Source organism: Hemiscyllium ocellatum, chromosome 37 (assembly GCF_020745735.1).
Source record: "Hemiscyllium ocellatum isolate sHemOce1 chromosome 37, sHemOce1.pat.X.cur, whole genome shotgun sequence".
In the NCBI taxonomy this organism is placed as follows: domain Eukaryota; kingdom Metazoa; phylum Chordata; class Chondrichthyes; order Orectolobiformes; family Hemiscylliidae; genus Hemiscyllium; species Hemiscyllium ocellatum.
Window position 1 is genome coordinate 25,058,789 of NC_083437.1, and position 26,824 is coordinate 25,085,612.

A 26,824-nucleotide genomic window follows, 5' to 3' on the forward strand; every position below is an offset into this window, starting at 1 on the left:
GGAACAGTTGTATTCTCAAAGAGTAATCTTACAAAATTATCAAACTACAGATTAGAAAAAACTGGTAGGAATAACAAAGTTACTATTTTGGGAGATGTTAATTATTGGCCTTTTCAGCCCAAAGAACAAAGGTGTCGCCAGATCTACTTCAATAATTAAACAGATCAGGTCAATAAGCACCAAGGAAACCGGAATTAGTGAATCAAACAAAATCTAATAGAACCAGCAATTTATGAATTAATTAACAAACAAAAATTGCTAAAAGCAAGGTAGAATTCTAAAAGCAGGGAGTATTGCCATTTGTAAATGATGATCAGAAAATAGTTAAATAATACTTTACAAAAAATGGATTTTGGAGAGGAGGAACATCTTTAAAGTGCTTTAGAGCAAGATAAGCTACATGGCGATGAAAGAACAGGAAAATCAGGATTATGTTTAGGATAAATTAGTTTTGCTAAACAAAGAGAAAGAAAGATAGTACAGCCTATCAGGATACATTCTAGGTTCCTGGAGTTGGCACTTCCTGATGCCCTAGAAATCATATTTGAGGTTGCAGTGTGTGAATGTTGGTGTAGAGTTGCCTATGTAGCATGAAGAGAGACAGAGCTAACCTGCATTAATACAACTAGTTAATGGGTTTGAAAGAGAAAATTTGAGTCTAAAAGGATGAAATTATCAGACATGAAGACAAAGAGAAGAGAAAAGAGGAGCAGCCCCCATCAAGGATTTCAAAAGAAACAAACATGCTCAACAAACCTCATATGTATGGAGGAAAAAGACATGGACCAAATTCTTGGACAGCCTTCCTTAATAGTACTGTGGATACACTCTCAACACAGACTTAAATGGTTCAAGAAGGCCATCCAGCACCATCCTCTAAGGTGCAATGAGGGACAAGCATTAAATGCAAGTATTACTTGTGATGCCGCACCCGCACCGCAGATAAGCTGTATCACTGAAATCAATCCAACAATGTGCAAAGTTGCCTGGTGTGCCTCATACATATAAAGCAGGACAAATTCAACCAAGCCAAATATCACCTCTTCAGTCTACTCTCGATCATCAAAGTGATAGAAAAGGTCTTGAACAGTGTTATCAAGCTATACTTGCTTAGCAGTAACCTGCTTGCTGTTGCTCTGCCAGAGTCACTGAATTCCTTATTTCATTGCAGCCTTGGTTCAAACATGGAACACAAGAACTGAACTCCAGAGGTGAGGTGACTCTCCTCAAGGCCATATTTGACCAAGTGTGGAATCTCGGAGACCTAGCAATACCATAGATAGAGTCAATGGGAATCGGGGGAAAACTCTCTGCTGGTTGGAATCATATCCACCACAAAGGTTGTGATTGTTGGAGCTCAGTTATCTCAGCCCAAGGACATCAATGCAGGAGTTCTTCAAGTTAGTATTGTAAGTCCAATCATCTTCGGGTCTCACCAATGACCTCTCCTCCATACTAGCTGAGAAATGCAATGTTCACTGACAACTGCACAATGTTTAACACCATTTATGAATCCTCAGATACTGAAGCAATCCATATGTAAGCGAATGTTTGTGGGTATGGTGCCAGTTGACCAGGCTGCTTTGTGGGTGGTGTCAAGTTCCTTCCATGTTGTGGGGACTACACTCATCCAGGCAAGTGAGTACCTCAGCACAATTGTGACTAGTGTCTTGTAGATGGTGAACAGACTCTTTTGGGTAGTCAAGTGGTGAGTTACTCGCTGCAGAAGTCCTAGCCTATGACCTGCTGTTGTTGCCACAATATTTGTAGGACTGGTCAGATTTTGTTTCTGGTCAATGGTAATATCCAGGAACAGCTAGACAATATCAAAGCTTGTTGTGACAGTTGGCAAGTATCATTCTTGCCAGAAAGTGCCAAGTAATGACCATATCAAACAAAAATCTAAACATCACATCTTGACATTCAATAGCATTACCAATTAATCCCATACAATCAAATTCCTGGGTATTACCATTGTCCAGAAACAAAATCTGCCGAGTCCTATAAATATTGTGGCAACAACAGCAGGTCACAGGCCAGGACTTCTGCAGCAAGTAACTCACCACTTGACTACCCAAAAGAGTCTGTTCACCATCTACAAGACACTAGTCACAATTGTGCTAAGGTACTCACTTGCCTGGATGAGTGTAGTTCCCACAACACAGAAGGAACTTGACACCACCCACAAAGCAGCCTGGTCAACTGGCACAAAATCCACAAACATTGACTCCCTCTAACACTGACCCTCAGTAACTGCAAAGTGTACCATCCAAAAGATGCTCTGCAAAAATTTACAAAGACTCCTTTAACAGTATCTTCCAAGCATACAACGATCTAGAAGATCAAGGACAGCAAGTATGTGGGAATACTACCATCTGCAAGATCCACCCCATCCACTCAACTGAGCCACCACCCTGAATCACTATTCCTTCAGTGGGCCAAAATTCCGGAACAGCCTCTCGAATAACACGGTGGAATATCTACACCAAATGGACTGCAGCTGCTCAAGACAGTAGTTTACTACTATTTTCTCAAGAGCATTTAAAGATGGGTAATAAACACTGTCCTAGCCAGCAACATGAATGCTGTGCAAATAAATAGAGAAAAAAAATTCCTTCAAATGAATTAAAAATAATAGCAGAAAAGCAGTGGAGATAATGTACCTGAAGGTTAGAAAAATGTTTTGACAAAGTACTGACAAAGTATTAAAAAGAAGAGAAAGTGATGCGATATGGAATTGAGAGAGAGATGAAATTAAAATAACAGAAAATTGGATTAAAGGCAGATCAGACAGGAGGCAACAGAATTTTAAAAAATAAGAACAGTTTATGCAAAGAAGTTGGAAATAGTTAGCGGTGCCCAATATTGTTAAATTCTGAGTTTATTTCTATTCACTGATTTTAATATGGTGTCAACAAGCACATATAAATTATGCTGAAGCTGATGGAAGCATCAGAAGCCACTGGTATGACCTGGGAAAACAAGTTAAAAATGGCACAGAGAATACCGTTTGTGCGTCAGGTGATATATTTTGGTTAAAATAATAAATGTAATAATAATTATACTTTGCATTGGAGTAAAATGTGCTGTGAAAGAGGAGGAGGATTTGAGAGATGGTTGAGAAGATTTAAGGCAGCAATTCAATTTAGTGAGAGATTTAAAATAGCAAGCAAAAACAATGTCTTTTCCACACAGTTGATAGCTGTTATGGCAAAACATTTACATTCTGAAGACACAGCAGAAATGTAGAATCTGCATTCTGGTTCAATGAAACAGGAATCAAGTTTAGCCCCACGTTCCGACCTTTTATCCAGTGAGTTTCTAATCCTTAAGTAACTGTCCAACTCTCAAAATTACTTAAAGAAAAATGAACTAAACACTTCTGGGAACATGATGGTGCATATGATTCAGGCCACTTGCTTACAAAGAGAGGTAACCATTGACATGAACAGGCTGCTTCCACGTTGTACCTTCTACCACATTCACTGAATAGACAACAATCAAGATACTTTGATTTGTGGATTTTCTTACCTACTTATCTTTACTTTATACCCAATTGCTGTTAGATAGTACTTACCAGCTCAGGGTCTCTGCGACTCGCCAGTATGTTGCCATTTTCTCCAGAACACTGCTTATTTGGACTTTTCAAGCGTGGAGAGCTCTCCAAAGGAGGTGGAGGGGGTGGAGGGGGAGGTGCTGATTTCTCCTTACTGGGAGAGATGGTCTCTTCAAACCATTGGCCAAGTATTGGTTCACTGTCATCATCTGTAAAGTATACATGAAAAAAAACCTTTAAAAATGTAAACTACACAACCCACAAGTAGTGTGATTATCAGCAATTACAACTATCAAAATAGAACTGCAGACATTTATAGAAGGGAATCATTCTGCCCATCATGCCTGTACCAGCTCCCTGAAAGCAGTATCCCATTTCTCTACACCATTGTATATTTTGCTTTTACAAATATTTATCAATTTTAAAAGCGAATTAATTCTGTTTATGCCATCAGCTGCGATATCAACTTCCACACCCAAACTGTCCCGTATTAAAGAACATAACCTCTTCCTTATTCCATTGATGTTGCTTCATCTCCTCCCAGCAACAATTCATTGAGCAGTAGAAATAACTTACTTCTTACTTTTTCTGACTTATTTCCAAAAATCTTTGAGCAACACTACCAGATTTGTTAACTGCGCTTTCTCAAAGTAAAAGAGCCTGAGCTTATCTCTACACTTAAGCTGATGATGTCACCAGATGGTCACACACCCATCCACTGGACAGAAATGTCACTAAGCTGATTTATAAATCATTACACAGAAATAAAAACTTTTAATTTTATTGCAAAACTGCTACTATACCTCAACAATCTGCCTAGCATCTCAGGCAATCTACTAGATTAACTATCTTCTGTTTCACTGTGATGAACTTTCACCTTTCATTAGAACTATACATAAATCTTGAGGCTTCTTTTAATACCTTGACTACTATCTTCTTCAGTGCTGCTGAAATCATCTTCATAATAAGTGTTTGAATCAGTGGACGCACTGACATCACTACTCACAGAGCCTTTCCGTTGGCGTTGAAGAACACAAGCCTATGGAAACAAAGGGTCAAAATTAAAAACAATTCTACTTCTTAAAAAAAATCAAATTATGTACATATTTGAGATAACACAACAACAACAACAGGGACTCGCAACAAAGACTGTCCAGTAAAAACAGTCTTGTAATGTTGAGGCAATTTCTACTGAAGTAGAACGATCTACAGAATTTCAATATTTGAAAGAGCTTGAAAGTAACAGTGCATTAAATTGTTCAGATAGTTAAGGGAGAGACTGGACCTCAGTGGACTATTGAAACATAAAACACTGCAAGTGACTGACTATTGGTCTCTCTTATGATCTTGTATATTTTCCCAATGAACATAGGACCGTATGGAGAAAGATGAGAAGTGAGACTGGTTTTGGATTGTGCTATGACGTAGAGGTGAAACCCTCTGTTAATTAAATCAAACACCCAGAAAAGCTCACCTTGCCATCTGTTAAAATAGGAGTGATAGAGAACTCCCAAATTCCACTATTTAAAGAAAATGACAGTTTATTTTTTAAACGCCAGAAGTGAACATTATACAACAAGTATTCACAATTTTAAGCCCCCCTTTGACTTAACTGATTATCTGCCTTGAACTCTATAACAATATGCTGCTAACTCTGGGTGACGCTACAGAACTGATTGCTGGGCCTCTTGCGGAAGTATTTGTGTCATCAATAATCACAGGTGAGGTGCCAGAAGACTGGAGGTTGGCTAATGTGGCACCATTATTTAGGAAAGGTGCTAAGGACAAGCCAGGGAACTATAGACTGGTGAGCCTGACGTCGGTGGTGGGGAAGTTGTTGGAGGGAATCCTGAGGGACAGGATTTACACACGTTTGGAAAGGTAAGGACTGATCAGGGATAGTCAACATGGCTTTGTGCATGGAAATCATGTCTCACAAACTTGATTGAGTTTTTTGAAAAGTTACAAAGAGGATTAATGAGAGCAGAGTGGTGGACATGATCTATATGGACTTCAGTAAGGTGTTCGACAAGGTTTCTTATTGTAGCATGGTTAGATTTCATGGAATACAGGGAGAACTAGCCATTTGGATACAGACCGGACTCGAGGATAGAAGACTTTTGGAATATTGCGTGCAATTCCGGTCTCCTTCCTATCGGAAAGATGTTGTGAAACTTGTAAGGGTTCAGAAAAGATTTACAAGGACATTGCTAGCTTCGGAGAATTTGACGTATAGGAGAGATTGAATAGGCTGGGGCTATTTTCCCTGAAGCATCAAAGGCTGAGTGGTGACTTTATAGAGGTTTGTAAAATCATGGGGGCATGAGTAGGGTAAATAGACGAAATAGTTTCCCTGTGGTCGGGGAGCAAACTAGAGAGTGCAAGTTTATGCTGAGAGGGGAAAGATATAGAAGGAACCTAAGGGGCAACGTTTTCATGCAGAGGGTGGTGCGTGTTTGGAATGAGCTGCCAGAGGAAGTGGTAGATGCTGGTACAAACGTAACATTTAAAATCATCTGGATGGGAAAATGGATAGGAAGGGTTTGGAGGGATATGGACCAGTGCTGGTAAATGGGAATAGTTGAAGTTGGAATCTCTGGTTGGCATTGACGAGTTGGACCGAAAGGTCTGTTTCCATGCTGTACATCTCTATGACTCTATAATTTCGAAAACCACACAGTCACTGTCTTCTTCTGTGTCGTCACACTTTCGGCTGTTGATTTCCATGGGTCATCTTTCTTTTTACTGTGATTATGTTTCACATGAAAAGATATCTTTGATAGAGAGTGTTTTTCTAATTTCTTGGAGAACAAGATGTTAGTGGGAAATTAGCTCTCCAGTTTCTCTCTGACTAATTTTCAAAACGCCTGCATTTTGATACCTCCTCAACATTGTTTTGATATTGGCAAAACAATAAATTCAAACTCAATTGGGTTTTAGTATCCTGGGGCATAATTGAAACTGGTTAAATTCAATTTGTTGTCAAAACAGCAACCAAAACACAAATATCTATTTCACAGCCAAATGTTACATATTCTCAATTTTACAGTACTCTCTGGGATCTAGTCATATACGCATGTAAGTTCTCAATTCAGAACAGCATTCTCTCTTACAGGTACAGTGCATGCCTTCAACTTCATAACAATTGACACAGGACTGTGTAGTACAAGCTATACAATAGGATCAGTCCTGAATTGATCGAGAGAGAGAATGGTTTTGACATTATGTTTTTTATTTAACATGGCTTACAGGAAAAGCAGATAACCAGATTAGTTTTGAATTGATACCTAGTTTAGAGGAGGACTATTGTAATGGTTTCATATTAGATTAATATGGTGATTAAGGAGAGGGTGGTCAGTGGGATTAGCTAAGATTTGATGTAGACCAGTTTGAGATAGCTATAGAGTGGGGTTAGTTTTGGATTATGTCGTATTCATAGGACAGAGTGGGGCAAATGGATTAGCTTGAGACAACAACGGGCTGAGAAGAGATACATGGATACTGTGATGAATTCTAGCTTGGTTTTTCAAGGAGACAGCACAGACATTATACACAACTTTATTAATTTTGTACTTTGCCTCTGTGGTACGAGTGTTTGATTACCTTTCTGTAAGATGTTGACAACAATGTGAAGAGCAAGTTGGTGAGGGGAACAGATTCGATCAGTCTCTGTACACGTTGAATAGATGAGCTCTGTGCCATGATATTTAGCTCTGCAGGTGGTCCATCACCTCTCCAGCCCTGTTGAAATTAGAGGTTAACCATAATGATGGCTTTCAGTAGATTAGTTTAACAATAGCAATATTCATCCAACAGCTGAAGAGAGTTCTCCCAGACATTTTTGTGGCCCAATATTTATCCCTCGACCACTAGGGAAACATTATTGGTCAATATCTGGAAGTGTGTAAATTGGTTGTCTCATAACTTATATTGCAATATTGCATTTCAGTAATTGCAATGCAATTTGGGATACAGGCAGGATATCAATGCAAGTATATGTTGCTTATGGTTTACACACAATCCTTCATACATGGAAACTGCATAACATTCAACCTTTAATCAATTTTACCCTCTAACCCCAGTGAATACAAGGTAATACAGATACACAATCCTTTCCCCAAAATTCAAAAATCTGAAAAGCTCCAAAATTCAAAGTCTTTTCTCGTGGAGTGTGGAGCATCAGTCATGTCAGCATAACAAGGTTTGTTCGGCAGGCGATGTCCACACCCACTAGACCCACATGGCAGTGCGGCCCAGCACTGGCAGGCGTCAAGTGTGAATTTTTTTCCCAGTGTTTAATTTCACTGTGAAAATGCCAAAAAGAGCTGCAGATACTCCTAAGCGTAACAATCTTAAAAAGAAAAGGAAGCATTTGACATTTTCAATAACGCAGAAAGTGGAGTTACTGCAGAAGTTTGATCGTGACTTGTTTGTGTGGCGGCTTACTGAAGAATATGATGTCTGATCTACCACAGTACGATTTAAAGAAACAGGAAGACAAATTACTGAAGTTTTGTGGTAACAGTGATGACCATCAACTATTGAAAAATAGGAATACACTGCATAGGGCAAAAAATGAAGATCATAACCATGTGTTAATCTGAGTGGATTCGACAACGAACAAGTGAACATATGCCACTGACTGGTTTGTTGGTCATGAAACAAGCTAGAAAATATCATAATGAACTGAACATTATGATATGTTCAAACGGCTGACTGCAGAAATTTAAGAAGCGTAATGGTGTAAAATATCTGAAAATCTGTGGTGAAAAGGCTTCTGCTGACCATGAAGTAGCTGAAAATTATATTGACAAATCTGCCAAGATAATAACTGATAAAAGCCTTAGTCCTGAACAAATTTACAATGCAGATGAAACAGCTCTCTACTGGCACTATATCCCTAGAAAAACAACGGCTGATAAGAGAGCATGAACAGGTTTTAAGGATATTAAGGACAGGTTAACTATTTTTGAGTGTGCCAATGCTGCAGGCACACAAGGTGAAGTTGGCAGTGATTGGAAAAAGCAAACATGTGAGATGTCTGAAAGGTGTACACAATTTACCTGTACATTATTAGGCAAACAAGAAAGCATGGGTAACCAGACAAATGTTTTTAACTGGTTCAGTAACTACCAGCAGCATTGTAGGCAAGCGGGACTGGAAGAAAACTAAAATTTTATTGTTCCTGGACAACTGCTCTGCCCATCCCATTGCCGAACGTCTAGTGAACAGGAATGTTTTTGGCATTTACTTGCCCCCTAATGTGACATCTATATTACAGCCTTGTGACCAAGGAATTTTACACTCCATGAAGAGCAAGTATAAAGACTATTTTTCAAGCTGTATGCTTGCTGCAGTCAACATAGGAATAGGAGTCCAAGACTTCCTGAAAGAGTTTAGCATTAAGGATGCCATTTAAGCAGTTGCTAATGTTTGGAAGGATGTTGTTAAATCAATATTTAGAAATGCTTGGCACAGACTGTGGCCTACAAGGATGTCTGATGCAAATGAGCCTACAGAAGAAGAATTTGAAGGATTTCATGTCACTGAAGAGTGAAAGATAGCAAACCTCGTAGCTTAAGCACAAAGTTTATCGAATGAAAGTGTAAATAAATTACAGGAAGCTGACATCGAAGAAATGCTGAACATGGACCTGTTGTGCATTCCTTGAGTAATGGGAAAATTGCTGAAATAGTGTTAAATACAGATAAGCGTGAGGGTAGTAGTGGTGGTGATGATGACGACTTTGTGAACACAACTGAAAAGAATTCCTGTACACAATATTGTGAAAATGTGCGATCAGTTAATTGCCGGCCTTGAACATGTTCATTTATCCGTGAGCAAGAGATTATGAAAATTTACTCAATTAAACAGAGATTGTTTAGACAGAAACCTATGTTAATGAGACAAATGACACTTGAAGTCTTTAAAAACGCCATAGTGCTAAAGCTGTGTATTTTAAGTTGCACCGAGTGCTTTTCTTGGAATATTTTTTCTGGAAATAAAATGTCCTTGAATATTTATGGTCTATGTATTTCATTTATCAGCATATTACTCCATAAGTATTTCTAGTCTTTATTTATTCCACTTCGTGTGAATATTCATACGTTTTTGCTGCAGTGTTGATGTTTGATTATAGGGTGCTGCCACATTTGTTCCAAAACCCGAACAATTCTGAGTTCTGAAAAAACAGCTGGCCCTGCGATATGTGTACCTGTAAATATTACTTGCAAGACTCCTGAAAAGGTAACAGTGGTGTCTTCACATATAACCCACCACACTATATACAGGAGCTCTACTTACCCTGTAAAGGGCTTCCACTTGCAGATCCTGAAAGAGTGAAGTCAACAGTTTGATCGCATGATTTGCTAGAACCACAGACAAGACGCCAAATCCTTGATGTCTGCAGCAGAAAACAAATCCAAAATGATATCAACCCTTCATAAAAAATTGAAGAATTGTTTTGCAGTATGTATGATCACTCATCATACAGAAACCCATCATGAAAATTATCACACAAAGAAAATGATTCATATTCATTTTAGTTGCCCACATTGTGCAATTTATTCCTTGCAATTTCCTTCGTAACAGAGATATGATCCCAAAACCCTGCCGATTCTCTCTCGATATGAATGCCAATTCTTGGCACCAGTCACAAGCAAGAGTTAGAACTCAGAGGTAAAAGGGCTCCAGTGCTCCACCAACGTTTCAGAGCCCTATGCTGCCCAATTTCAGAGATATATATAAACTTTGTCCAAACTAACAACAAGATAAAACTGAAATAAAAGAAAACCAAGTACAATTATGTAGCGAGATTAGAAAATGGAATACTGGGAATCTGGGATAAAAAAATTAAATTCTGTTCCATTAGCATCTGGAATGTCTGGTCGCTAATGTGATGTTTTGCAAGGAACCTACCATCCACCTGTTCTGCTTTGCAGTTTCAGAATTCATTATTTTCATATGCAATTAAGCACACTGTTACTATGGAACGATTGATGAATAATTATTTTAGTCAAAAGTGTCATGCTGAAAAAGCACAGCAGGTCAGGCAGCATCCGAGGAGCAGGAGAATCAACATTTTGGGCATAAGTCCCTCATCAGGAATGTTGGTTTTAGGAATACTTATTTTAGGCTGGAACTGAAAGTGGAAGAATTTGATATATCTGTGCATGAAACAAAAGCCCCTGTAAGAGTTAATCCAGGGTTGATCAAGAGAAAGTGATGCTCATGGAACTCTACATTCCAAGTCAGGGGACTCAGGTTCGAGTCCCACTTGCGCCAGAGGTGCATCATGACACCTCTGAACAGGTTGATTAGCAAATAAAAAGGAACTGGGCTCTTACTCCTAATAAAATACTAACCATCAGGTAATTTTTTTAAAAAATTGCAACAGTGGTGACATATAGAAAATGATTCATATTCATTTTAGTTGCCCACATTGTGGTAAATCAAAACATCCGCACATGTAACAGCGTCCCTGAGCAGGGATGGCCAAAAGGGGCCTTGATTGAGTTGTCTCAGTTACAAGCGGTGTAGATAGGAAGAAGCCTTTCCAGATAGCAGAGAGATAAATAACCAGGCACAGATGTAAAGGACAGGGCATTTACAGGGGATTTAAGAAAGAATTTTGTTTCACCCAGGATTTGGCTGGATGTAGACCTCACTGCCTGAAAAGCAGGAACCATCACACTATTGTAGTAGTGTTTAGATATCACTTCAAGTGACACAGCATACAAGGCTACAGGCAAAGTGCTGGAAAACAGAACAGCAGCAGATTGGTGCTTGATGACTGGCATTGACAAAGTGGACAAAAGATCTCTTTTGTGCTACATAACTTAAATAGAATGTGAAAACTGCTGTGTGTTAAATTATACATTTAAAATGCAAATCTCAATTTTCTGTTGCCTAATTCAACAGATGGATATTGATCTGATCAAAACATTCGCCATTATGTCTCTCAGCCCTGATTTTTAAGGTACCTATAATTCTTAAAAAAAAACTTATCTACAAATTCCTTACTGACCCTTTAACAGGAGCTAGCTTGGGGGATCCAGCTCCTTCCTTCACACGGGCAGCAATGTTACGGACTCGCAGTGCAGCTAGTGGGTCTTTTTCTTTCCCCTTGTCTGCAAGTGCTGTTGGACTCAGGTTCAGGATCAGGTAAAGGCTGTTTAGTAAACACCAGGCCCCCAATAATTGGAAATTCTGATAATGCTGGTGAGAGAAGACACAAAGCACAAGTCAGCCAACTACTGTGCCTAACTAATGCTTTCAAAACATACAGCTAATTTAATATCCCATGGTGTACTTCATTGAATGTTTAGCTACATTCAAATCCATCCACTGATTACAAGATAAAGAACTTCTTTCAGTCAAGTTGAATTTTAAACATTGAGGATTTTCTTCCATACATGGATTGTTACCATATATTGTAACATGTTTAATTCCAAATACTAAACTCTCAAATTAAGAGCCTAAAATTCAGAAAGACAAAAGTCTTACTCCTATTGATGAAATGAGCATAGAGCAGGAACGATATTTTGTAAAAAGGTTAGAGAAACATAAAATGATGTCCCTACATTTGCAATCATTCATTTTCATACAAACTTGCTAACACAAACAATTGATAACTTTAATATATGTAATAATCTATAAAGTCCTTATGAATTAGAAAACAAAACACTTAAATGTAATCATTCCTACGTGAACAAAAACAGAGGCATATTATCTGAAAGCAAACAGCAACCAATTAGTTTTAGTGGTGTTCATTTATCATGGTCGAAACTTCACCATTTAGTACAGCCATGGCACGTTTTACGTCCAGTTCAGATTAGGGATGGGGCCTGGTTTTAAGTCTCTTGAAAAAGTGGGTTTCCATGAGTTGCTGTAAACTAACACCAGCAGAATTGCAATCCACCACAAAATGTAACCCAACATCCTCACCTATTTATGATTGGCAAATTATCTATTTCAATGCAGAATACAAAAAATAATGTGGAAGCAGCAGAATCGTATGCACTTTAGAATGAGATAAGATTTAGAGGCTTATTCACTTTCCAGACATAAAATTCAGCAGGCTGTAGATACATTTTATTTCCTCTTGCTCAGTAAAACACCAAAGAGACTCCTTACCTCACCACCTGCACGTCGTGAGCTGTTAATTGCTTGCCCAATCATGTCATAGATTTCCAGCTGTAAATGATGAGTCATACATTAGTAATGTTCTCAGACAATAAACGTAAGCACTGGAGGGCTCTTGTGGGGCAGTGGTAATGTCCATACCTCTGAACTGAGACCTGGGTTAAAACCCCACCTGCTTCTGATGGTGTGTAATGACATCTCTAAACAGGTTGATTAGAAATAACTGCAAAAGTACTTTAAACCCAGCCTCATATCTACCGTGATTCTATGATGGGGCATAGGATATCTATGATAAGAAGCAGAGAAATGACAATAGAGAGCGTCAGTTTAAGATACACACCAGGGCAGGTTGGATAGGCTGAATGAAGATCAGTTGGGCCTTGATTGGAAATAATTTAATGAAATAAATATATATTACATCAAATTAGAAAGGTCAACCAAATAGGCCAAAATCCTCAAAACCTCTGAGAGATGTTAGATATATATACTGCAGTGGAAGACTATAAGGTATCAGCACACTCTTTTCATCACTTTGGTTTGATCAGGTTCAGCTAGCACTACTGGGTCAATGTGAAATTACTTGAAGCAGTCTCAGTGTAGCTTTTTTGGGGAGAATGTTCCACATGAAAAAGACACAAAAACTGCCCTCACCTGTTAATTGTACAGGTTAGACATGTTAATTTTTTTTAAAAAAACAACTTTCTGGAAATAAAGGGATCATTCAATTACAATGTAAGTGTGTGCACATAATTTAGTTAGACACCATAAATACTGCCTTCTTGGACATTGCCTGACAAAAACTATTATATGCAACCTTTATGTATTCCATCTAGATAGGATCACACTAACTTGTATCTCAGTAACACTGCATCAAACAAGTTAAAATAAATCACATCTTTGACCAGTCTGATCACTATTCAAGAACGTATATGCTACACATTTGATGGACTCAGCTCACTTATTCAACACTTACACATTTCTGTACAATTGTGGCTGCATCACTCTCATAGTCTTCTTCCTTACTTGTGGACCCAGATCGGACTTGCAGGCTGCTACCCACATGTAGAATAGCCATGCATGTTGCAACACTTACTCCTGGTGACAGAGAATACTGGGATTTAGTCACCTAACAAACAAAATTTGGATTAGACATCATCCCTCGAAGGCAACTTTCAGATGTCAGGCTTGTCATTTGTACTGTGCTGAGAAGAACAAATCAGGAACTTTAATAAAAGATTACTGTAGTGGAGACATGACATGGCAATATTGTCCAATTAAAAAAAGTAGTAAATGAAATTGACAAGAGAACAAAAATGATCTGCAAGTTATCAAGACAGCAGTAATGTTCAATAATCAACTACTGAATCGGTCCACTAGATGGAAATGAGAAGTGTGGAAGTAGTGGCATCGTGAATTTATCACTTGCTTAGTAATCCACTACTCTAGGCAATTAGAGCTCAAAATTCTACCATGGTCAACAGTGAATTCTGAATTCAATAAAAAATTTCAATGGCAAGTTAGCCTAATGGCAACCATATAACTGTTGATTGTCATGAAACAACATCTGGTTCACTAATGTCCTTTAGAGAAAAAAATTAGCCAACCTAACCTCGTATGGTTTATACATGACTCCAGAACTACAGCAATGTGGTTGATTTTTAGCTGCCCTCTCGGCAATTCAGAATGGGCAATAAAAGCTGGTCTAGTTAGCAACAGCCACATCCCATGAATGAAATATATAAAGTCATGATTTCTTTCCAAACTGTGGATTTATCCCACATTCCATTTCTTATGAACAATGACACTTTAAATAAGCATTCTCCCTGCATATGAGACTCATACTATCCAGCACAGGAAATTGCTTTAGTCTTTCTAAGACTTACCTGCATACAGGCAACTCAGGGCCAATACAGTCACATCCTGCAGCCTTGCAGGGGTCAGTGGCTCAAGGACAGGCAGTGAGAGTGTGTCTAAAGCCATGGTAACATCAATAACCAGGGAATGGAATCTGAAGAGACAATAGCATCTTAGAAAACCAAGCACTCCAGAAATTAAAAATGTCTATAGAGCAAAGTTTAAATGAAGAGGTCATTGGATCTGTCACAGTCAGATTAACTTCCACTGGAATTAACCATTAAACCATAACATGCAAGAGCAAAAGTAGCCTCAGTCTATGAAATGCGGTTCAAATTCATTGAGATCATGGCTGATCTGATGATCCTCCACTCCATATTCATGCTTTATCTCCACAATCCTGGATTCCCTTGCTATAAAAATATATTTACCTCTGCCTTGAATACCCTGAACCAGCCAGCCTCAACAGCACTCTGGTAAACATTCCAGAATCAATACCCTCAGAAAAAATTCCTCCACATCAGTCTTAAAATGGGTAACCCTTTATTTGGATTATGCCTGTGTGGTTCAAGATTCTCCCACAAAGGGTAATAATCTCTTAGCTTCTACGCCATTCAACCTCTCTCATTCTTCTAAGCCTGAATGAATATGGGTCCAACTTCCTCAACAACTCCTCAGAAGAAAATCCCTCCATATTCAGGATTGACTTCGTCATATGGATCTTTCTTTAGATAAGGGGGCCAAACTGTTCACAGTATTCCAGCTGTGCCCTAGCTAGGCCCTTGTATAGCTTTAGTAACAGCTCCCACTTCTATTTTTACCCATTCAAAATGAGTCTTTCCTTTAACAACTGACATGGACTAGAAAAGGAAACCTTGATGTTGGCTAACAGCAATCAATACACAACAGCTTTTTCAGTCAAATATCCAATCAAACATCACACCCAGCAGTCCTCAATGAGCATTTGTGACTCACCCATTTCGCACAGCAGTTGCATCTGCAACTGTTGCAGGCATTATGAAAAAGGAATTGGCAGAGACAGCATCCTGGAAGCGGTTGATGTAGCGCAGAAAGTAGGGAAGGTTTAAACAAACACGTAGCAACTTCTCAGAGCCTCCTACAACAGAAGAGGAGGAAGAAGTCAAAATTCGCCTGCTATCATTTAGTAAATACATCAGTCTAATCATGCAAATGAAAATAAATCCAAAGAACTCAGAGGACAACATTTGTATGGCAGATTACAGTCAGCACATTCAGGCCAACTGTCTTTAAAAGAAACCTAGATTCAATACAAGTGAGTTATTCATATTCATACTGCAAATGTACTAAAGGACTAGGTGTTAGATGTTCAACCCTTTTCAGAAATGGTACAGAGAGAAGCAAGATCATTGTAAGCCTGTTCACCTTACATTTTTTGGAGAAACTTCTAAAATCCTGGAAAACTAACAAAATGACGACAACTAATTAAGAGACAGTCAATGAGGATTTGTAAATAGAAACTCACACTCAAATAATTAATTATTTTTTAAGGAAATAAATAGATGCATTGATGAAAGGAATGCAACATTTGGACTTTAACAAGACTGTGATGATGGTGCAATCATTGAATTACTGGACGAAAAATCCAGAGAATTTTCTCAAGAGAGTTTAAGAAATTGAGTTAAAATGACTAGGTTTCGGATAAAATTATAGTATCTATAAAAGGAAATCAAAATAGAAAACGCTGGTAATGTTCTATGGCATGTGAAACGAAGTTGATCTTTCATTGGAAAGTTCCTGTTGAAATTTCACCAACCTGAATTGTTAACATTGTCACTCTTTGCAGATGCTGCCGAGGTTGCTCAGCATTTCCTGTCTTTATTTCACATGTCCAGAATCCACAGGATTAATCTTTTGCAAAAATGAAGTGATTATGAAGCTATTAGATTGTTACAAGATCTCAAATGGCAGAATTCTTTAAGGTGGAAAAAAAGGTTCTGCTGTCTGGTCTGAGCTATGAGAATCGGCAAGCCTGGATTTTGTTTTCCAACCTTTGGCTGCAATCTTCCACATTAGATTAGATTAGATTCCCTAGTGTGGAAACCGGCACTATGGCCCAACCACTCCACAGCAACCCTCCATTATTGTGCATCATCAACAAATTTCATCAAATGTTCAATTCTCAAGTCCAAATAATTGTGTATATGGTAACAAAAGTCGTCCCTGTTGGACACATCTTCCATCTTCTGTATTTCTCAAACTTCCTCAGACACCTCATGCGTTTTGAATTTGTCACCATTCTTTAATCTACTCCACTACCTGCTGTCTGACGCTGTATGCTGTGTTAATATTAGGTACCTGAAAGAATCCAATAATGTTGGTCATATTTTACCTGCTTATAGAATTCTGCACTGACTACTTTTTATTGCAATCCTGCTAGGTTTCCTTGACCCTGCTGAATATCAGTTACATGCTTCCTGTATCTACCTCTCTAAACGGTACAACTGTCTTCTTGACCAAAGAATTCAGATATTCCTCACTCCTTCTTATATGTTCAGGAGTTCCTATGTTACATCAGGCTCAACAACTGAGCAGGAATGATTCACAAGGTCAATATAACCATAACACAACAGACGTAACATCTACAGATAGCGACACTCTGCATTACTATCATGTTGCCAGAAGAAGCCCAAAGGGCTAAAAATGGTCAACAGTTATATTTGTGAATTAACTCAGTTTATATTTAACAAAGGAACCCAGCTCAATGAGTCAAAGACACTGCCTAATGGAACATGATCTGGTCACGGGCATTATTCCTGTTCTGTGTTGAGTTAGTTGATCTCAGTTAGCCTCAGCACCTATAAGGAAGGAAGCAGGGGGAGAATGGGTGAAATAAAAGAGGGTGCACTATATCTGCGAATGATGGTTTCTCGATTGTTGCTGTGAGACCTGAACTACCAGCTCTCTCTGATCATCAGCTTTTCCCAAGGCTCTTCGTTTACTATATCGTTTGCTCTAGAATTAGACTTCCCAAAACTCATCACCTCACATTTGCCTGGATTGAACTCCATCTGCCACTTCTCCATCCAACTCTCCAATCTATCTATATTCTCCTGTATTCTTTGACAGTACCCTATACTTTCTGCTACTCCACCTATCATTGTGTCATCTGCAAACTTGATCAGACCAACAATGCCGTCTTCCAGATCTTTTATGTATATCACAAACAACAGTGGCCCCAGCAATGATCCCTGTGGAACACCAGTGGTCACCTTTCTCCATTTTGAGAAACTCCCTTCAACTACTACTCTGTCTCCTGTTGCTCAACCAGTTCTTTATCCACCTAGCTAGAACACCCAGCACAACACGCATTAGTTTACCATAGGGAACCTTATCAAATGCCTTACTAAAGTCCATGCATATGGCATCTACAACCCTTCCTTCATCTATGGGGATGTGAGCATTGCTGCTGGCCAGTATTTATTGCTCACCCCTAGTTGACCTTGAGGGGGTACCAGTGAGCTGCCTTCTTGAACTGCTGTAGTCCATGTGCTGCAGGGAAACTAAATTCCCTTATGAAGGGAATTCCAAGATTTTGACCCAGTAACACTGAAGGAGTGATGATATATTTCCAAATTAGGATGGTGAGTAGTTTGGAAAGGAACTTGCAGGTGATGGTCCAACATATCTTTGGGGTCTTGCCTTTCTTGATAGAATTAGTTTATAACAGGTTTGAAAGGTGTTGTAAAAGGATCTTTGGCAAATGTCTGCACTAAATCTTGCAGATAGTACACACTGATGCCACTGAGTGCTGGCGGTGAAGGAAGTGAATGTTTTGAAGATACAGTAGCTTTATAACAAGGATGTTTTTTACTAATATTCCTTAATTCACTGATAACAATTCTTAAGATTCACAATAAAAATTAATCTCATGAATAACTATCAGTGATTTGATTTGAATCTCACCCAGTGCTTGTAAACTGGACACATTCTGCGCAATAAAAGCACTTTTCATTTTGGCAACTGTTGCTTGATCAGTTCCAGTTTGTTCATCACTTTCACCATCCACCTGACAGATATAAAGAAATTATATAGAGATTAGGAAATGGAAATAGATTAGTCAACCATCCCAGTCTGGATCATTTCTAACCCCTTTCCCGACAAGAGCAGTCTTTCTAACTAGCCATTCAGGCCATTGAGTCCACTCCGCCATTCAATCATGACTGATGGGCATTTCAACTCCACTTACCGCACTCTCCCTGTCGCCCTTAATTCCTTGTGAAATCTAAAATTTATCAATCTCTGTCTTGAAGACATTTAACGTCCCAGCCTCCACTGCGCTCATGGCAATGAATTCCACTAATCTAATCTAAGGACATCCCCTACTTGCATTCAACCATCCTTTAAACATTCAGAGTTAATTATACTCAGGTAAAAGATCACCAAATATACAATATCATTATATTTGGAACCAAGGTGCAATGCACAAAATATTGCATTGTCATCTTCTACCTAGCTTCAAAAACAAGCTTGATAGTCGAAAAAGGCATTTATTGACAAGATTTGAGGAAACTTCGATACAGTTCCCAGTAGGTACAAGTCCATGCCACAATACAGCTAATTATTCAGCACTAACTTCCATTTAACTGGCACAAATTCAAGCAAATAGTGCTAGTGACAAATATTGCATTAGCACAGTGAAATTTCTCCTGCAATATGGAATACATGATCTTTGAATTTGAAAAGGTGGGTTGGATGGAGTTAAGAAACAGATTATCAATTATCCAATCAAAATTTCAGACAAGATCAATGGCTTCCTGCTCCTATGCTGGGAGAAGGGGTCTTTACCCTACAGAACACTATCCACAGGTCTTCATACTGACACAGTGAAAACTATAAAACTGTTTTGTTTCCTAAAATTCCTACCCTTAAATACATCACTACAATCTTTATAAGTTTTGAAAGTTTAAAGGCACAAGCACTGTTTCAGTAGTAGTATTTAATAAAATCACCCTTGCATTGAACGAAGTTTGTTTAGAACGTATCTGCATAAATTTATTCCAAATAGATGTCATTTTTTTCCTGCCAACAATGAAGTGTGGTATACCTTAACTATGCCCCATCACCATCACACCTTTAATGATGCTCCATCGTATCTTAAATGCCAGGTATGCTCCACACAGGACATTTTACAGCCATTAACAGGTAATATTTCCTCCAAATTCCTGTTTTATGCATGGCCAGTTTCTAGAATGACACAATCCCTTTAAAACTGACACATGGTCATGCATGTATGCGCACAAAAGAGACCAATACTTGTGCTCAGCACACTATAACCATGCAACCTAGAGGGAACAACGTAATGTGAAAAGATGTAGAATTTATTTCCCAAATCCATACCTGAACAACTGGAGAAGGGGCAGATGAGGCTGACACATCTGGGTCAAACACTGAAGTTAATTGGCTTAAAAAATTCATTTGCACTTCTTTCTGTTTGAGTTCAGGTGTCACTGGAGAGACAGACTCTTTCTGATCCTCCACTGTGTAAAGAGATTCACTGATAAGAAAAATAATTCAGCAGAACATTCGACAATCAACTGCACAGAGATTAACCGTACCCAGAGAATAATCTTTGATTATCAGTGTCAAGGATTTACCATCTGAGAGTGTCTTTATTGTCATTGGAAGCTTGGCTGACTTCATCATTGCTGTGAACGTAATGATCTCAGTCCTGTCCAATCGGCTGCAACCAGTACAAAGGCCCTTGATCAAAAGGATCAGGTGTTTCTGAGGAGGAAGTAGCGACAATAACACTGACAGGATTAAAAAAAAAGAACATGTTATATATTTAGAGTCCAAATAATCTAACATAAGCTTAGGAAAAAATCTTTCTATTCAGACAAAGCTTCTCAAGGTTCCTGTTGATTGCTTTTTTCCATTTCATTATCTTTTCGTCTTTCTTACTGTTTATTTTCCTAAAGCTAGCTTGCTTGGGATATTCAGACATTTCTCCGAGTTACTAAGTTTCATATCTTAGAAAGCTCTTCAATCGTTGGCACCATCTCCAAACCCAATCTCATTCTTGCTCTATTTCTCATACATGTTCCTTCTAGCTGAGGTCATTGCCAACCAGGGTTCCCATGACTTAATGCACCTCTAATCAGCAAACTAAAACCATTGAGACTTCCTTATTTCTATTTCTCAGTCATTCACTTATATACTCAACCCAGCTATCATAAAGCTATAACAAAAGTTACTGAGGTTGGTGCATAATGTCTCCATAAGTACATATCTTTAACACAACAAAACATCTCAGTCCAGATCTGAACAGAGAAAATAAGTTAAGGAGGTGGCTTTAGCAACTGGCAGCTTTTAAACGAGGCTTCTGCAAGTTTGGAGAGATGCAGCAAAAGAAGGAACTTCTGGGAGTTGGTTAAATGTAGGACTATTAAGAATAAACAGGTCATACAAGATCTCAACATTCTGCTACTCAATTAGATCTCAACTTATCTGCATCTTGATTAAATTTTCTGGTTTTCATTCTACTTGTCTTGATAGCTTAACTTAAAAAACTAGTGTTCTCAGTCTTGACACCTCCAACTGACCTTTAGCATCCAGGTTTTTGGGGTAGCAGGTTAAGTTTGATGTGAGAAAATAAAAAATTCTAGATTTGTACTAAAAACAAAAATTAATGTTAAAACTAACTTAGTAGGTCAGATAGTATCTGTGGAGAAAAACAAAGTTAACATTTCAGGTCACAACTTTCTTCAGAACCATTTGTATTGTTGTTTAAATTTGCTTGACTACATGTCATAAAAAGGACATGAGCATTTCATTCGTAATTAAATGAGCTCCAATATTAAGATGACAGCCCTTTCTTCTTAACTCAAAAATGGCTTCTATCACGTCAATATTTTAAATTCTGGTCAAGATTACTGCTAAAACTCAACACTAGAGGGAATCCAGACCACTTTTCTGCAACCAATCCCCATAATTAAACACTCGAGCTCCAGAATGATTCTGATCAACATATGTTGCATATCTCAAAAGGTGAATACATCTTTCCTGAGGAATGCTGCCCAAAATTGTACATAATACTCCAGACAGGACCTGACTAAGGCTCATTTCAGCAGATGCATAATTTCCATCCTTTGAGATACAGAGCAGTAGTCCAGTAGACTTTGATGCCTTTTTGTCACTGTCTACAAAACACTGATTATACGGAATGCAGTAAACAAAGCAGACTGAATGGAGAATGCACTGTAGAAAGCAGGACTGGATGTACCTGCAGAGACAAGGACAGCAAGGCCCTGGATGGATTCACAAGGACAAGGATTCCGGATCATATGCTGATCGATAGATGTTCAAACAGGGAGGCATTGACCTAGTGGTACTATTGCTAGACTATTAATCCAGAGATACCATATTGATCCAGGTTCGAATCTCACCATGGCAGATGGTGGGAATTGGATTCAACTGAACAAAATCTCTAATTAATCAGCTAGTGATGACCATGAAACCAATGTCACGAGTCAGGAAAAATACAGATCCAGACAAAATGTGGTCATTTCTTAACTGCCCTCTGGGCAATAAATACTGGCATAGTCAGTGACAGCCATATCCTGTGAATAAGTTAAAAAAAAATCGGCAAGAATGGAGTAATATGCAAATGAGACATCAGGATCAGATGCAATTAGAAATCTGAATCAGTTTGAATTTATATAGAACAAAACTTGCTTATTGTTAATTTGGTGATAAGAACTTTAGAACCTGAAGAATTGAAAAAAAAATGTCAAACCTCCTTGGAAACTGAATTTGTTGCAGGAGAATGACAGAGTTACCAATACAATATCTCCACTCAAGAAGAATGGAAGCAAGAAACAAATAACACCAGCTGTTTAGATTAATAATAGATCATTTTGTTGAGTCCATGTTAATTTGGAAAACCTAGCCAACAATTAAGAACAGCCAACAATAATTGGCATAAGGTTTGGGAGGTTTGTGAAAGAAAGGAATTTTTGAAACTTCCCTTCTCTCTTAGATAAGCTGAGCACATAAGAACAAGGACCTGGAGTAGGTATTTCAGTATCCCCGAGCTTGTTCTGCCATTTGATAGGATCATGGCTGATTTCATCTCAGCCTCAACCTCAACTCCTTGCCCAATCTTCATAACTTTCAACCCATTAACTAAAGATCTGATAGCTGCTCGAATTTACTCAATGTCCAGCATCCATTGCACTTAGATATTGAATTCTACCGATTCACAACCCCTTGGGACAAGTAATTCTCATCTGTTTTAAAGCTGCTATAACTTAGCATAAACCTTTCGACCTCCCAGTATACAGAAGGAAACATCCTTTCAAACGTCTACTTTGTCAAACCACTTCAGCACCTTATATATCTCGACTGGATCACCTCCGAATTCTTCTATATTCCAGAGTGTGTCGAGCTAACTTGCTCAATCTCTCTTCATAAAGGGAGGCCCATCTCTAGAATCAATCTAGCGAATCTCCTCTGAACTGCCTCCAATATATCCCTCAAGTAAGGGAAGTAACAAGATGATTTAGCCAAAGAGACAGGTAATTGTTTTGAAGTTCAGTCAGTGCTGCCATGAACTAGCTAGCTGTCCACTGTACCTGACCATCCTGATTTATGAATGTGAAGTCAAACATTATATCAGGGAAGAATTAGGATTTTACAATTATGAAAGTTGTGAACGTTCTGGAGAAATTGTCAAATGATCAAGTATGTAGCTAAGTAACACTTTTCATTCTTCCCCACACTCTTTCGAGACACACTGGTACCACAATATCAAATCTCACATCAGCAAGGAGCAGCAGCGGGAAGGAGAAGGAGAGAATGAAAAGAGGGGAGGAGCAGAGGGAGAAAGAAGAAAAAATAATAGATCTGAAACAGAGGGAACAGGACAAAGAAAGAGAAGAAATAAATAAATAAAAGGGAGAGACAGACAGAGACCCAGAGGTTTTAATTCATTACCTGTGAAACAGCACATGCCTCATCTGGATTCTCAAGGCGCATCAATGAGAATTCAATCAGGATTTTACATGCAGCTGCAACAGACAGTAGCTGATTCCTAGGAACTATAGATATTGGAAATAAGATAGATTAGCATTGGATACTTAGTATTTCCAAAACATTAAGTATTTTAATAAATGTTATGGTCTAGGTCAGACCAATCAAAACATTCTTAAGCAGGCAGCCCAGATCATAACTTTGCAATTTGTTTCTCTAAGTGTACAGTGAAAATTACCCAGAGTTAAAGAGGCTGGCTACCAGGTTTTAAAAGAGAAAAAAAGGATTCACTAAATAACACAATGAAACACAAATAACAGAATAAAGAACCCCTACAGAACTCAGTGTACCAAAACTAGACTTAATTATGCTGTTCCAAATATACACAACAATCCCAATAAGCAAACCCCTTTAAAACACAGTAAAAACAAATGGAACATATGGTTACAGGTTGAGGTTAGAAGGGCAGAAAGAGAACGAGAGGGAGTTTTTTTTCTAGCAATCTGTTTCCACACTGCCCACTGTCGAACTCCTCGCTAGTTATAGAGTCATTGAGATGTGCAGCATGGAAACAGATCTCTGGACTGAAATGCTCAGCTAGAGAGCTGACCACTCCCCTATCATTGTACAGGTCACTTCTGAAACATGACCACTTTGGCCTAACTCTCATCTGTTTACATATAAACAAAAGGCCTCTCAAAATCCTTTTCATCTCTGTACCAAACTAGTCTAATCGGAGCCCAGACAGTTTACGACCCCTCCGAAAGAAAATCAAGGACACAGTATCCTGGAGAAAAGGAACAGCTTTTAGAAAAAAGGGACCAGCTTTGTGACACTAAAAACTGAAAAACGTGTTACTATTCTCTATTAGCCTGAGTGGGACTTGAGCGGGACTAATTGGTTGATTCTTTCAAAGAGCTGACATAGGCATAGCCTCATAGAATTGCAGAAACAGACAATCTCCCATCGCCAATCCACCTAACCTGCATACCTTTGAACTGTGGGAGGAAACCAAAGCACCCATAGGAAACTCATGCAAACATGGGGAAACATGCAAACTTAACACAGTCACCCGAGGGTGGAACTGAACCTGGGTCCCCGGCACTGAGGCATCAGTGCAGACTACTGAGACAGTGTGCCACCCAAGTCAAATCAGGTAAGAACAGAAGATGACAGATTGAGTTTGGTTTGTATGTTGTGCGTCCAGTAACTTGATGCTAAAATTGAGTTTGAAATATTGGTCATTTTGAGCAGGTTCTGGTCAGTTTGTCTGCAATGGCTTGCTTGGTGGGGTGGGGGTGCAACATGGTCAAGTTTTATCTTTCAGGTATTTCATTCAAATAGTAAATCCAGCTTTCTGCAGCAAGACGACAGGCTATCTTACATCAACAAATGGTGAATCTCCTGTGCTCATGATTCAGTTTTAATCTGTGAAACAATATATCCAAAAACATTTGAACTACTCAAAATACAACCAAGTGCTGCAAAAATGTTACTGTGCTGAAGGGGGCAAACCCAGACGTGCCTACATTTTTATTATATTCTTATCACACCACTGCCTTATGCTGCAACCATAGTGCCATCATGAATTTAACCCCGATTTGAGATATTCTAAACACAAAAGCAGGTCAAAATAGAGATTCACGACTTCAGACAGGCATGCGGTAATTTCTTTAATAATAACTTTAAACCACATTACTTAAAGAAACAATTAGAAACACCTACTCTGTGCACAGACTGTTGAGATGTAATGTGCAGAGAGCGCCACAAATGAGGAGTAGAAGGGTTCATATTGTTTGTCATGATGCAGAATCTGCTTCTCACTGAAACACAAAACAATCAAGTTATAAGCTTCAAATCAATAGAAATACAAACTAACCAACCCAGTGAGAAAAAACAATGGATCACTTCAGTGCTCATATTTCAAAATAATTAATTCCCTTCAAACCATATTCCACCACTAGTTCAGAAGAGAGTTATATCGCAGTTTAAGCTTTACAACCATCAATCAGCAAAAAGGCTTTTTGATTTGGGCTCACGAAGTGCATAATACAATCAAGGCAATTTTTTTCTTTATTCCTTCAGAACTACCATTTATTGTTCATCTCAAATTGCCCTAGAAAGGTGGTGGTGAGCTGCCTTCTTGGACTGCTGCAGTACCTGGGGTATAATGATACTGCAGTACTGTTAGTAAGCAAGTTCTACAATTTTGACATGGCAAGCGAAAGAATGACAATATCATCCCACGGCAGGATGGTGACAGGATCAGAGAAGAATTTGCAGGTGATGGTGTTCTCTGCACCTACTGCTCTTCTCCTTCTCAGTGGCTGAGGTCATAGATTTGGAAGGTGCTTTTGAAGGTTAATGACAACACTGCTGTCACTGTGTCAAAATGGAGTGAGTGTTGAAAGTGGTGGATGAGGTATCAAACCTGCAGAATACTGTGTCCCAGGTGGCATCAAGCATTTTTAAAAAATAGTTGCAGGTGCACCCATCCAGGCATGTAGCAAATATTCCATCACATTTCTGATTTGTAGATAATGAACAAGATGGTTGGTTAGACAACTGATTTGCACTGCAAAGGGATGCTGACAGCATGGGTTTCTTTCCTGTTGAGGTTACCACAAAGGGCTCCCCTTCTCAACCTCTCCTGTTGAGGAGTGGAGATCTGCAGGCTAAACCATCTAATGTCAGAGCATCCTGTGGCCTGGTAAAACAATGGTGATTTTACCTAAATGATGACAGACATTAGGGAGACAGGAGGCAGGTTACCTGTCACACTGACCCGCTCTTGCAGCAACAGTGAAATATGCATCTCATTTTTAGGTATTCCTGATACAGCTACCAGAACGCCCTCCTGCATTCTTTATTGACATAGGTCTGACTTGATGGCAGATTTGGGGAATTGCTGTGCATGAAATTAAATTGCGTTTGATTACAATTCTACCACTGCTGATGGCCCACTGCCTGATGGATCCCCAGTTTTAAAATGCTGGATTGGTGCCTATCGCCATTGTGGTTGTGCCAGGTTACACAATGGAAAGTTTGTTCAATGTGAAGACTGAAGATTTATTGCCCAATTTGTTGATGCGTTGAATTGCAGAACTGAGAGTAGCCCATATGGTGATGTTATTCTTCTAATGGTAATAGAAGAACATCATTCTGGATCCAATTCAGCAACAATGACAGAACAAGACATTGCTGTGAATGCTTGATCTAAGAAGCAAAAGCAAACTTGGGAGTTAACAGTTCTGCCAT

At 38.8% G+C, this 26,824-nt stretch overlaps 1 protein-coding gene across 1 annotated transcript in view; it reads right to left on the reverse strand.

The window, feature by feature from the left end:
* Positions 1–26,824, reverse strand: part of ubr4 (ubiquitin protein ligase E3 component n-recognin 4) — a 188,234-nt gene that overhangs the window by 152,094 nt on the left and 9,316 nt on the right. Inside the window, exons 2-15 of the mRNA XM_060852252.1 lie at positions 25,292–25,389; positions 23,531–23,634; positions 20,191–20,320; positions 19,934–20,073; positions 18,500–18,602; positions 15,530–15,671; positions 14,584–14,708; positions 13,674–13,795; positions 12,692–12,751; positions 11,583–11,773; positions 9,860–9,959; positions 7,160–7,297; positions 4,478–4,595; positions 3,578–3,765 (exon numbers count right to left, since the gene is read on the reverse strand). Of these exons, the coding sequence (XP_060708235.1) occupies positions 3,578–3,765; positions 4,478–4,595; positions 7,160–7,297; positions 9,860–9,959; positions 11,583–11,773; positions 12,692–12,751; positions 13,674–13,795; positions 14,584–14,708; positions 15,530–15,671; positions 18,500–18,602; positions 19,934–20,073; positions 20,191–20,320; positions 23,531–23,634; positions 25,292–25,389 (1,759 nt within the window). The remainder of the gene's footprint in view (positions 1–3,577; positions 3,766–4,477; positions 4,596–7,159; positions 7,298–9,859; positions 9,960–11,582; positions 11,774–12,691; positions 12,752–13,673; positions 13,796–14,583; positions 14,709–15,529; positions 15,672–18,499; positions 18,603–19,933; positions 20,074–20,190; positions 20,321–23,530; positions 23,635–25,291; positions 25,390–26,824) is intronic.